Source organism: Leuciscus leuciscus, assembly GCF_965113295.1.
Source record: "Leuciscus leuciscus genome assembly, chromosome: 5".
NCBI classification, from domain to species: Eukaryota; Metazoa; Chordata; class Actinopteri; order Cypriniformes; family Leuciscidae; genus Leuciscus; species Leuciscus leuciscus.
This window is the reverse complement of record NC_138729.1, coordinates 31,014,393-31,028,284: the sequence shown is the minus strand read 5'-3', so window position 1 is coordinate 31,028,284 and position 13,892 is coordinate 31,014,393. Positions and strand designations below refer to the sequence as shown.

Genomic DNA, 13,892 nt, shown 5'->3' with positions numbered 1-13,892 from the left:
AATTTGGATTGGCGGTATGGTTCTGTTCTTGGCGAGAACTCCCTGCGCATCCATGCAGCCTAGCATGGATAAGAGCAGGGAGAGCAGCAATAACCCCCCTTGGGGTAAACAGAACAGAACCAACATGAATGTATTGCAGATATAATTAATTTAAGATTTTAAAGTACGACATAATTCGAGAATTTATTCTGATTCGAAGGGAATCAGAATGCCAAATCCAGACAGGGCAAGAGGAGGAGCTGGGGATGGAGGAGGGTAATTAGCTCATTAGAAACGCGATAGCTGCTGATAATGCTGAAGGAGCTTATATATGTAACGTGCCGGAGAAAGCAGGCGGAAGCGAGGATCTAAACGCAAGGTTTTAATGAAATAGACATAGAACAAATAATAAAGAACTTCAGGGATAAAGAAACAAAACCACGAGCATGACAAGACTATAAGCAACCCTTACATGTACAACAACTGACAAAGTAACAAGTGAAACACAAGGGCTATAAATACACAGGGACCAACAAGCTAAACAAGATAACAAGGGGGTGTGGCTAATTAGAAACACCTGGGGATACTAATAAACTAGAAAAAACTACAAAGGACTACAAAACATGACACAGAACAGGACATAACTAAAGTCCACACAAGACGAGGGAAACACAAGACAGGAATCATTACATAGCCCCCCACTTAAGGAGTGGATTCCAGACACTCCTCAGAAAAACAATAGTCCAGGAGGGTGGTGGATCGGAGGCGGATCCGGGGGCGGGATGGAGGGCCAGGCCCATGGAACGGAAGAGGGCCTGGAGACTGCGACAGGACGAGAGGCCAGGGTGGAGCAGCCAGTGCAGGCGACCAGGGCGGAGCAGGCTGTGCAGGCAACCAGGGCGGAGACGAACCCTCAGGCGGCCAGGGCGGAGACGAACCCTCAGGCGGCCAGGGCGGAGACGAACCCTCAGGCGGCCAGGGCGGAGACGAACCCTCAGGCGGCCAGGGCGGAGACGAACCCTCAGGCGGCCAGGGCGGAGACGACCCCTCAGGCGGCCAGGGCGGAGACGACCCCTCAGGCGGCCAGGGCGGAGACGACCCCTCAGGCGTCCAAGGCAGAGATGATGGACCCTCGGACGTCCAGGGCGGAACAGGAGACCACCCCTCTGGCGGTCCTGGCGGATCAGACTGGTCCGGAGGTGTATTGCCCCCCCCCAAAATTTTCTTGGGGAGGCTCCCCGGTAAAGAGTCCTGGACCAGTGATGAAGAGGGTCTTGAGCTGGGCAGGACCAGCGGCGAAGAGGGCTTTGAGCTGGGCAGGACCAGCGGCGAAGAGGGCTTTGAGCTGGGCAAGACCAGCGGTGAAGGCTCTGTGCTGGACGGGACCAGCGGTGAAGAGGACGTTAAGCTGGACAGAACCAGCGGCGAAGAGGACTCTGAGCTGGGCGGGACCAGCGGTGAAGGCTCTGGACTGGACGGGACCAGCGGCGAAGAGGACTCTGAGCTGGGCAGGACCAGCGTTGAAGGCTCTGTATCGGCAGAAGCGACATGAACAGTCTCTGGATCGGCAGAAGCGACGTGAACAGTCTCTGGATCAGCAGAAGCGACGTGAACAGTCTCTGGATCAGCAGAAGCGACGTGAACAGTCTCTGGATCAGCAGAAGCGACGTGAACAGTCTCTGGATCAGCAGAAGCGACGTGAACAGTCTCTGGATCAGCAGAAGTGACGTGAACAGTCTCTGGATCAGCAGAAGCGACGTGAACAGTCTCTGGATCAGCAGAAGCGACGTGAACAGTCTCTGTGGCGGCCATCTTGTCCGAAGACACAGGCTCGGCAGACGTGACGTGAACAGGCTCGGCGCCGGCCATCTTGTCTGAAGACACAGGCTCGGCAGACGTGACGTGAACAGTCTCTGTGGCGGCCATCTTGTCCGAAGACACAGGCTCGGCAGACGTGACGTGAACAGGCTCGGCGTCGGCCATCTTGTCTGAAGACACAGGCTCGGCAGACGTGAGGTGAACAGTCTCTGTGGCGGCCATCTTGTCTGAAGACACAGGCTCGGCAGACGTGACGTCAAGTGCAGGCTCGGCTGGACTGGCATGATGTGCAGGCTCGGCTCGGCTGGACTGGCGTGAAGTGCAGGCTCGGCTGGACTGGCATGAAGTTTCTCCACCTCCCCTACAGTGAAGGGGGAACCACAAAACTGCAGGACAAAGTCAATGTACTGTACCAGGGTCCAGCTGGGGTCTTCCTCTGGTAAATTTAAGCTAATGTCCTGTTCTAGTCCACTCCAGAAACAGTCCTTCAGCCTAGCCTCGTTCCCAGGAACGAGATGACTATATAAAAGGAACTCCTCCACATAACTTTCGATGCTGCGATCATTTTGAAATATAGAACAAATTTTGCTCAGTGGGTCCCAGCTAGTACTTGCTAGATCCATAGTTGGTCAGTTGTTCTGTAACGTGCCGGAGAAAGCAGGCGGAAGCGAGGATCTAAACGCAAGGTTTTAATGAAATAGACATAGAACAAATAATAAAGAACTTCAGGGATAAAGAAACAAAACCACGAGCATGACAAGACTATAAGCAACCCTTACATGTACAACAACTGACAAAGTAACAAGTGAAACACAAGGGCTATAAATACACAGGGACCAACAAGCTAAACAAGATAACAAGGGGGTGTGGCTAATTAGAAACACCTGGGGATACTAATAAACTAGAAAAAACTACAAAGGACTACAAAACATGACACAGAACAGGACATAACTAAAGTCCACACAAGACGAGGGAAACACAAGACAGGAATCATTACAATATATGTATACGGTGATAGGCGTCGTATTCCTATAGGTAGATGTGGATCAGCTGATAGTCAGCTGATGCGAGCTTGACTAACGTGACCTGCCAGAACTAACGCTACGCTTGATTTCTGTCAGGACCACTATCGTCATATATGATTGACAATTAGCATACAATTTGGATTGGCGGTATGGTTCCGTTCTGGGCGAGAACTCCCTGCACATCCATGCAGCCTAGCATGGATAAGAGCAGGGAGAGCAGCAATAACCCCCCAAAACACAACCATATGCCAATATCCCCCAAAACCAACTGACAGCGCAATCTGGATGCTTTATAGTTACGTGAGTGAGCCAGGGCAACAAGCATGTTGCCAATACCTGAAAAGCTTGAGCAACAGCATGCTACCAACAATACCGGAAAGCCTTAAGCAACAAGTATGTTGCCCTTACCTGGATGACCTAAACGAGTATGTTGCCAATACCCGCATAAGCCATAGCAAAAAGCATGTTGTCAATACCCGAAATGCTTAGCAGTAAACATGCATATTGCAATGAATGACATACCACCTGAAATGAAAAAGTGAAAATTGTGATATCAAAAATGTATCAGCTGCTGCTTGTTGTATATCCGCAGTCCAGTTCCAGTTTCGTTGAGTGACGACTGTAAATGACATCATGACCTTGTTATACTTGGATGTAGTATACTTCTGTAGAAAACAAGAAAAAAAATTGTTTTTGTTATTTGATTTTTAACATCTCCCCACACAAGCAAGACGCATTGCAACAAGCGTGTTGCTGTAGCCAATTTAACCATTGTACGGGATCTATTGGGGGAAGCTTACACCCCTAGCAGCAGCAACAACTGATACAACAAGCATATTGTGTAAATCGTAGAACCATTGCTAAAACTGGTGTAATTTGGCAGGGGAAGCATACACCCTACAGCAGGGGTCGGGAACCTTTTTTGACCAAAGAGCCATTTTTTCATTTTTGGATAATGCATTTTTCCAAAAGAGCCACAGTAGAAAAAAATTTATATATATATATATATATATATATATATATATATATATATATATATATATATATATATATATATATATATATATATATATAAATTAAAGACGTGCTTTTTTCAATAAAAAATTCAACAGTAGTAGGCTAATCATTAGGTCCATAGACAACTAAAAACAAACAAATATTCAGCAAACAATGAATTAGTTGCAATATGGAATTAATTGTGCAGGGCTTTCACTGTGAGGTTGAGTTACCAAGTGATGAGCATAAATCCTCTTATGTGTGCGTGTGTGAGAGAGAGAGAGTGAATGCACAGAGTACATCTGCTGTGTTTACGTGAATACTCGACTTGCCATTTTGAAATATTTCTGTTTATTTGGCCGCTTAGGCGCGCAACCGAAGACAAAGGCTACTTGTCCGTGTTGCGTTCGGAGCGCGCGCACAGCGTCCTGTCAGTAGAATTCAGTTCTCTTTCGCGACTTATCACGCTTTTAATATTTATTTTCAATATAAAGCACATCCTGTTATTTTCTTTCTCATTCATTCATGTTTTGTTATTAATAACTTTAAACAGAATCGTCAACTGAAATCTGCGCGGATTATCATAAAATACGACACATTTATAGGACATAAAGGGTCTCTGCGCAAATGTCTCTTTGCACAGCAAAGCCCCCGTTTCAATAAAAGGATATATTAAAGTTTATAAAGCCTACTTTTACATTTTCGCTGCTGTTCTAGAATGGTTTTCGCCAGCTTGAATCCAGTGCAGGAGCTGTAGGTTACCACAGAACACTCCCGAACAGCACTGAACACGCACTTTTGCCGGTACAACTTGAATATTATTATTATCATAAACTTTTAATTAACTTAAGTAGGCTGGACTACAACAAGGGAATTGTAATTGGCTGCTTTTTCTGCAGAGAGCCGATCTCTGTTGATGTGTTTTAATTGTTTCATCGATGGTTTGTTGGTAAAGGGTGAGAGACCTCGCGAGCCACATGATTTTTGCCAAAGAGCCAGATGTGGCTCGCGAGCCATAGGTTCCCGACCACTGCCCTACAGCAATAGCTCAGAATAGCAGCAACAACTGGTACAAAAAGCATGTTGTATAATCACAGAACCATTGCTAACACTAGTGTAGTTTGGCAGGGGAAGCATACACCCTACAGCAATAGCTCAGACTAGCAGCAACCAAACTGATACAACTAGCATGTTGTATAACCATAGGACTAGTATTAAATCTAGTGTAGTCCGATCGGAGAAGCATACATCCTCTAGCTCGAGTCATATGCAGTGCGCAGCTAAGCTATGAATACAGTGTGCTTCCTCATTCATGAACATGATTCCTGCTCCCGTCCTACGGATTCCATCACTGTGGAGGTGAAGATGCCGACTCCCTTGATTACACACTCCTTTACAGGACCATCAAACTATGGTGTTGTTAGTGTTGAATACCAGACCCCTGCGGTGAATGTACTGTGTACCAAGTATGTTACTGATATCTAGATAGCTTTAGCCACAAGCATGTGGTAACTTTAAAGCAGCATGTTGCAATAATCGAATAGAATAAAGAACGAGCATTTTCCAATACAACCAGATAAGCATAAAACAACGCTTGAGCACTACGGCATGCGCTGAGGACAGTATGCGCTATAGCAGTGTTGCTGAAAAGACATCATATTGCTGATACCTGATAAGCTTAGCACAGCATGTGACAATGACACCAGATATAAGCCTAAAACACGCCATGTTCCAAATAACGACTGAGCTAAATAACCTTAAAAGTTCAACAACCATGTTCCCAATAGCAACTAACAGCTTTTAATGCAAGCAGTTTTCAAATAGCCACTAGATAGGCCTAGCCTTAGAACAAGCAGTGTTTCAATAACTTTTTTTTTTATTATTATTATTTATTTATTTTTTACTTAATATACACAGCTTAAATATAGAACCATGTTGAATGTCAGCCTATAAAAATGCAAGCTCTTAAAAAAATATATATATATATATATATAAGAATGCATTCAAATGCAAGCACGGTATACAATACACTTTAGCTTTAAGAACGACGTGTTTCCAAGAACTAGATAGACCAAGCGTGTCCGAAGTGACTCAACTGAATTGTGACTGTTTACTGTCTTTTTTAAAGCTGTGCCACAGCAGAATATTTCCGTTTGCACCATGAATTGTTCATTCATATCAAGCAGCTGCTTGAATCTGTGCTGCATAGTGCTAAAAGCACAGCCTGTGCAACGCGATCAGTTGCCAATGACAACACATAGTAACGCACATAGCCAATATGATCGCATAAGCAGACCTGCCAACCTTGAAAAACTTTTTTGAGTAGCAACTTACTGATTTATTGTCGAAGTTCTGGTTCATGAACACGGCGGCACGCACGCGGAAAAATATGCTATTACCGCTGTCTTTGATGTCAATTTGGCTGGTTGGGCATTAGTATACTATAGTGTATCGTTTAGTTCACATGCTTACCAATCACTTCACCTGGTCTTAGGCCATAGTCATTTCCCCACTCACCACCATATTCAGTTATTCAACATATAAATCCACTATGAAGGAAGCAAGAACATTTTTAATGAAAAGATATATATCCCCATCATAGAACATTCACTTCAACTTGGACATCTGACAAAAGGGAAGTGAAAATCCCAGAAGGTTTATGACCCTTATCAGAGACCTTCATAGACCTTCAACATCATATAAATAACTCAAAATCACAGAAGAAAATATGTCCTTTTGAACATTGACAACTGGCAAACTATTGAAAGAAAGATAAAATCACTAAAGCTGTGCCATGTCCTTTCTTACATTTATGCATTTGGCAGACGCTTTTATCCAAAGCGACTTACATTGCATTATCCTATACATTTATACATAGGTATGTGCAATCCCCTGGAATCGAACCCACAACCTTGCGTTGTTAACGCAATGCTCTTACCACTGAGCTACAGGAAAGCAATCAAACAAGATGTATCACTTGTGGCAGTGGCAGCTCCTCTAGACTGTTTTGCCTCATAGGTAGCTGACTTGGCCTTCTTGAGAAGCTTGTCGCTGAAGTCCTCCATGTGGCAGACAGTGCCCTTAGCAGCCATGCTCACCTTTTTCATAACCAAAGCACTGATCATATCAGTGCTCAGGCTGGCTCTGTATTGGGTCTTGTTCTTGGTAACAAGACTGAAAACCCTCTCACAGTCAGCATTGCTATGGAATATTACTAGTATTCCAAGTATGACTGCTGGGAGCTTGGCGAAGACCTCCTGGCCTCCCCTCTTCAACAGGCCGATGTCTCTCCAGGCCTCATCAATACGTTTCCTGAGGATGCTGGAATCAAAGCTGGTGGTTTGATACATCCTGAACTCATCCTCTACCTGATCCACTGTTACACTGCCCGGCAAAATGGAAGGAAAGCGGCTGATGAAGAAGTTAACAGAACAGAATTTCACTGATTGCCTCTTCTCTATGTCGGCCACAACAGCATGCATAAGCAGCTCATCCCCAAATGGAAATTTGGAAAGCATGTAGTCAGCTGCAGATGAAAAGAACTTCCTCACATCCCTATAGAATGGCTTCAGCTCTAAGTTACCCTGGCTTTGGATAAAGACTTGGGTCTCATGCCCAATTGAGAGTTCCTCGTCAGGCAGCTGCTTTTTACTTGTGATGGTTGGCCTGATACCTCTACCAATTTCCTTCAACATAGTGATGACATGCTCAGGCTTACAGAATGAAAGCAATATCTTTTGCAGTTGCAGCTCCAAAGTTGGAAGCAGAATGTGTATGCATGGTTCCTCTTTTTGAAGAATTTGGTTGCTGATGTCAAAGACTAGTATGACCCTCTTCAGAAAGAGTGAATACACCTTTGACACAGGGTTGGTAAGGAACTGAAGAACCTTTTCAGGTTTTGTCAGATCCTTTTTCTCTTCTTTCTCTGTTCTTTCCGCCTTTGTTTTTTCTTTTTCTTTTGCAGCTCTTTTTCCAATTTCGTTTTGCTTGAAGAGGAAATTTGTCAAGTCAAACTCTGCAGCAAGATGTCCAGGAGCTTTAGGCTTCTGGGTAGGACCAGGTGGAGGTGCAGACAGCTTTGGTAGGATAGAGGAGAGCTTGGGCTGCACTGTAGCTGGCATGCTGGTGGAGGGTGTGGCTTTAGGCTTCTGTGTAGGACCAGGTGGAGGTGCAGACAGCTTTGGTAGCATAGAGGAGAGCTTGGGCTGCACTGTAGCTGGCATGCTGGTGGAGGGTGTGGCTTTTGGCTTCTGGGTAGGACCAGGTGGAGGTGCAGACAGCTTTGGTAGCATAGAGGAGAGCTTGGGCTGCACTGTAGCTGGCAGGCTGGTGGAGGGTGTGGCATTTGGCTTCTGTGTAGTACCAGGTGGAAGCTTTGGCAGATTGGAGGAACCTGAGGACTTTGTCCTCTTTTTCTTTCCTGCATCCACCTCATTACCAAAGAAAACAGTAAGAGCATCCCACTGTTGCAGTAAACGGTTCACACACTGCCCCAGAGACAGCCATCTTGTGGAGGCCAGCTTGAGTATCTTTCTCACCTCTGTGTCACACATGATTTGAATATCACGTAGGCTTGACTTTCTCTTGCTGCTTTTGTCTAGATAGTAATAGATGGTAATGAGGAAGTCTTCGATGTTCACACTAAGCTGCCTGGATGCCCTCTCTGCAGCTAGATGTATCAGGTGGCAAGGACAACCAACTAGGTAGATATGCGGATGTTGTGCCTTCAAAAAAGCCGCTACACCTTTCCCCAAACCTTGCATAACTGCAGCATTGTCAGCTGCAAGGCTGACACAATTAGACCATGGTATGCCTCTCTTTGTCAGTTCACCATCAAGCAATTCAAATATTGCTCTCCCAGTAGACTCTCTTGATTCACAAATCTTGAGCAACATCACAACTACCCTACCTAGACTGGCATTAAAAATCTTCACTACAATGGGGTACATTTTTATGTCCTCCATATCTGTGCTCCCATCTGTAGCAAGGCTGTATGGAGAGTGCTTCATTGCTTCTGTAATGCACTCATCATCATGCCAGGCCAGTGTTTTTACTATGGCAGCAGTCTTAGTTCTGCCACAGCCATACTGTTTGGCTATCTCACTATCAGGAAAAATTTTCTTAAACAGTGGTCCAGCATGGTCTGCAGCAGCTAATGGCAGGTTGTGTTCTACAATGAATGTAGTGTAAAGGGTTTCTGCACGGATTGGTCTCAAATCTTGTGGTTGTACGAAGAATGAGTTAATTCTAGGCACTGAGTCTGTAGCAGACACAATTTTTAAATGTTTTTTCCCCTCCACGTGCCGTCGACAGTCTGCAAAACGCATACGTACACACACACACACACACACACACACACACACACACACACACACACTAAAGCTTCTCTTCATAATTTTAGGTTTAACTGTAAAAGTGATTAGGCAAAACTATGATTTCACCGAATTCTAAAAATATCACTTGCTCTGCACTACTACGCTATACTTTTTTTCAGTACACTTAATTTTTTTTGTTCATGATCAATATTTAATTGTATGTTATGTATGCTTATATAAACTAATAACCATAAATTAATTGTATTCAATTGTTTAATTAAAAGGGAACCAACCATTCATATGATAGCTATATTATTACCTGTAGCTCCTTGGTGGCTAATGTCAAAATTATAATTACACAAAGTGCAAAAGGCATGATTGGGCAGTTTAGAGGGGTGGAGGCATGGCCACTGCTCCTGATATTTTGTCAGGAACTTCTGAGGGGCACAGACCCGCTTCTTTTTAGGTTTGCTGCATTCTCTCTCCCTGTCAGTGTCCTCGTCTGACGCCATTTTGATTTACTGCAAGGCACACACATACAGCATCCTCTTAACATCATGTAGGCCAGGGGTTGGGAACCTTTCTTGACCATTATTTTTGGTTAATGCATGATTTTTCCAAAAGAGGCACAGTCAAAAAATTCTCTAATATTATTATTAAAGACGTGCTTTTTTTTTCCAATTAAATTTCCAACAGTAGCCTAAGCTTTAGTTGTCCATAGACAACTAAAATCAAATATTCAGCAAACTGATTAACTTTAAACCGTATCGTCAACTGAAAATTATCAAAAATACGGCACATGTATAGGACATAAATTCATTATATTGAAAACAAATATTAAAAGCGCGATAAGTCGTGAAAGAGAACTGAATTCTGCTGACAGGATGCCATGCCGCGCGCGCGCTCCGAGCGCAACGCGGACAAGCAGCTTTTGTCTTCGGTTGCGCTCATAGTGAAAGTAGCCTACACGCGGGTGAAATGTTTCGAAATGTCTCTTTGCACTGCAAAGCACTGGTTTCAATAAAATTATATATTAAAGTTTGTATAGCCTATTACATTTTCGCTGTTGTTCTAAAAATGGTTTTCGCCATTAGGCCTACCTTAAACAATCTGCAGCTGCTTGAATCCCAGTGCAGGAGCTGTATACCAGTTACCACAGAAACGTAAGTGGTTAACTTAGTGGATTGTTGTGGTGACTCGTGACACTCGCGAACAGAACTGACTACGCGCTTTTGCAGGTACAACTTGAATATTATTATTATCATAAACTTGTCATTAACTTCGGTAGGCTGTACAACAAGGGAATTGTAATTGGCTGCTTTTTCTGCAGAGAGCCGATCTCTGATTAAGTTACTATAATATTGTTCCAAAATTGGCCTAGTACTATACGATTCCTATAATTATTTTTCGAGAATATATTTTTTATTAAATTAATTCATTTCACAATTTCACCTTTCTAACGTTACATCAAACCAGTTTACCTTTGCAAGCACGGTCCTCCCTTGGGGAAACCAACCGAACTAAACGGGAATGAGAGAAGAACAGCCTAACACTTGAATATTTATGCTTTCGTTTTGCTATCAGTAGCCGATCCCGCTTGACATTTAAGAGGAAGGAACCCGACGATGTGATTGGTCGAACTCTTCTTTAGTTTTTTTTTCCAGCATGCTCGTTGCTGCTACGCTGTTTTAGCCTACTGCCATCAAGTGTTAGACTGAGACGGCTACTGCACGTCTACGAGTGAACTCAAAGCAGTCACCTGATTTTCACGTAGTTTAAAGTGACAAATCGTATCACCGTATTTTGATGTCAAATTGCGTATCTACTACGCAAAATGCGTATAGGTTGGCAGGTCTGCATAAGCCTAGCAAGAGCATTTTAATGAAAACGACTAAGTTAGATTAGCCCAAGCCACACGTATAGCATTAGCAACAAGCATGTTGCCAAAACCCTGCTAGATTTTAGCAATGAGCAAAAAAGGACTTAGCTTAGCTTTGTGAAGACTTTCAGAGATGAATGGAGAATGAATCACGTCGAGTCCTGTGTCAATAATGCAGCAATGCAAGCAGGCAACTTCCAAATCAGGCAACTTATGATCAATGCAGCAAATCTCGTGTTCAAGTTTAAGATGAATCTGAGGTGAAATCCTTGTGGGGAACGAATTCCTCTTTCTAAATTCCCGATTGCACGATTCCTTGTGAGATGATGTTGTTTGCCTGCCGAATTTCGCCATTTAATTAGCTCCTGAGAAACGCGATAGCTGCTGATAATACTGAAGGAGCTTATATACAGTGATAGGCGTCGTATTCCTATAGGTAGATGTGGATCAGCTGATAGTCAGCTGATGCGAGCTTGAACGTGACCTGCCAGAACTAACGCTACGCTTGATATGTTACAAAAATGTTTTATTATGCAATTATAGAAAAGTCAGCTGCTTTTATCAATTTCAGACTAAAACAAACAAAACAAAACAAAACAAAACAAGATGGACTATAATTATTTCTTTGTTAACTCAAGAAAAGAGAGATGCCATTCAGTTTAGGTTAACCTTACCTTTTGCCCATGCACTTAGTCTCCACTTGATAGATCTAAATGTGCACAACAGAAAGTATAATATAAAAAAGATGGTTGTTTAATAGAATCCTAAAACGTTGCTTTTTTTGTTGTTGTTTTTTTTTCAACTAAAATGAGCTTAGGAAACATTTCCAACATAATTTTTTCTACACCTAGAAAACAAACACATCAACAGTTGTAGGGCATCACTCAATTAGTAGTTGGTTTAGTACCGTTCAAATGTTTGGAGTCAGTAAACTACTGAACTTCAAATAATAGACTTAGGTTTTGCTTTTAATTGTCAATTTTTTTCTCTCCTAAGTGTAATCAATAAGTGATTAATAAAATGGGATGTATGCAAAATGTGTTAATTGCTGAAAAGTACCAATAATTATGTTTACATTAAGCATGTATTAAATCAAAAATAGTGACAGTAAAGACATTTCTAATGTTACAAAAGGTTTTTATAAAATAAAAATTATACAAATTTTAATTAAAAATTAATTTATTAAATTGTTAAATTATTAAATTATTTAATTTCAGGGGTTAGTAAAGGCCTTCTGAAGTGAAGCGATGCGTTCGTGTAAGAAAAATATCCATATTTAATACTTTATCAACTAAAATAACTAGCTTCCGGCAGATGGCCGTACGCATCTTACGCTTGACTTACGCTTGACTAACGCCAAAAGAGTAACCCTTGAACTTGACGCACAATGCAATCGTTAGTCGAATAAGGAATTAAATATGTATATTTTTCTTACACAAATGCATCGCTTCAGTTCAGAATGTCTTTATTAACCCCCGAAGATGCATGGAGCTGTAATGCCAAACCAGCAGAGGGAGCCCTCACCTGAGTACTGACTGTGTTCCACTCCCTCTGCTTCTTCTGCACTCATTTCCTGTTTTGACTGCTATTTAACCAGAGACCATTCTTGTACTCATTGTGAAGTATTGCCAGTTTACCTGCCTTACCGAGCGTTATTTCCTGTTTATCCTGCCTGTCTACTGTGTATGATTCTGCCTGGTTCTCTGTTTTTCGATTTACTGGATTATCCCCTTTGTTTTGGTTGCCTGATCGGACTGATGTTTTTGCTTGGACCTATTGCCTGCCTACTCACTCTTGCCTTTTGGAATTCCCCTTTGTATGTTGAAAGATCGGACTGCTGCCTTGGTTTTGACCCTCTGCCTGCCTCATCGTATTTGTTTGTGGAAACTGTCTTTAATAAACTTCTGCACATGGATTCTCACTCAGCCTCAGCATCCTCGTTACAGAATACTTCGCCTCCCATGAATCCAGCGGAAGTTTCGAACCTGCAAGCAGCATTCGCTTATCAAAGCAATATGTTAAAGGAATACCAGGAACAACTAACCAAGCTCCAATCAGTCAACGAACATCTAACGCGCTACATCCAATCACTTCCACAACCCATGCCTAAAACGGTAAGCTTTGCCCTTCCTGAAAAGTTTGATGGTACTGCTGAACAATGTAAAGGCTTCGTTCGTCAAATCAGACTGTACTTTGATCATCAAGGGGATAAATTTGAGTCATAGGAAAAGAAATGTGCGTTCTTAATGACGCTGTTAACGGGGAGAGCTATCGACTGGGCTGCAGCAGTTTGGGACTCTGATTCACGGTTCAGATGTTCAGTGGATTATTTCATCCAGCAACTCCGTGAAGTGTTTGAATACCCCGCCGGAGGCAAAGATGTGTCAACACAAATCATTAACATCACACAAGGTAACCGCACCGCTGCTGAATACGCTATTGAATTCAGAACACTTGCTGCACAGAGTGGTTGGAATGATATCGCTTTAAAGGCCATGTTTCACCGTAGTCTCAACACTGAACTGCAAACTGAACTAGCTTGTAAAGGTGAGAATTCCTCCTTTTCTGAATTTGTCACTCTGGCCATTAAAATTGTTAACCTCATGAGACAGGCTCCGAAACGCAAGGGCAACAGGGGAAATCAGAGCAATTCACAGATTCCAGTCACGATCGAGGCACGCCCTCACGAGGAACCTATGCAACTCAACGTCTCCCTACTCTCTGAAGGGGAAAGGGAGAGGCGTCGACAACACCAGTTATGCTTTTACTGTGGTGAAGCAGGCCATCGCAGTCTAGGATGTCCACACAAATCCCAAGCTGTTCCCAGGGTAAATATTGAACATTTCTCCTTACTCAGTAACAAATCATTCACCTTACCTA

At 43.0% G+C, this 13,892-nt stretch overlaps 1 protein-coding gene across 1 annotated transcript; it reads left to right on the top strand.

Moving 5' to 3' along the window:
• Window positions 1-318: 318 nt before the first annotated feature.
• Window positions 319-2,065, top strand: LOC309500178 (uncharacterized protein). The gene is made up of 2 exons (XM_082171744.1): window positions 319-1,087; window positions 1,124-2,065. Exons 1-2 carry the CDS (start codon window positions 762-764, stop codon window positions 1,704-1,706), a joined length of 909 nt encoding a protein of 302 aa, XP_082027870.1. The 5' UTR covers window positions 319-761; the 3' UTR covers window positions 1,707-2,065.
• The last annotated feature ends 11,827 nt before the right edge of the window (window positions 2,066-13,892 follow it).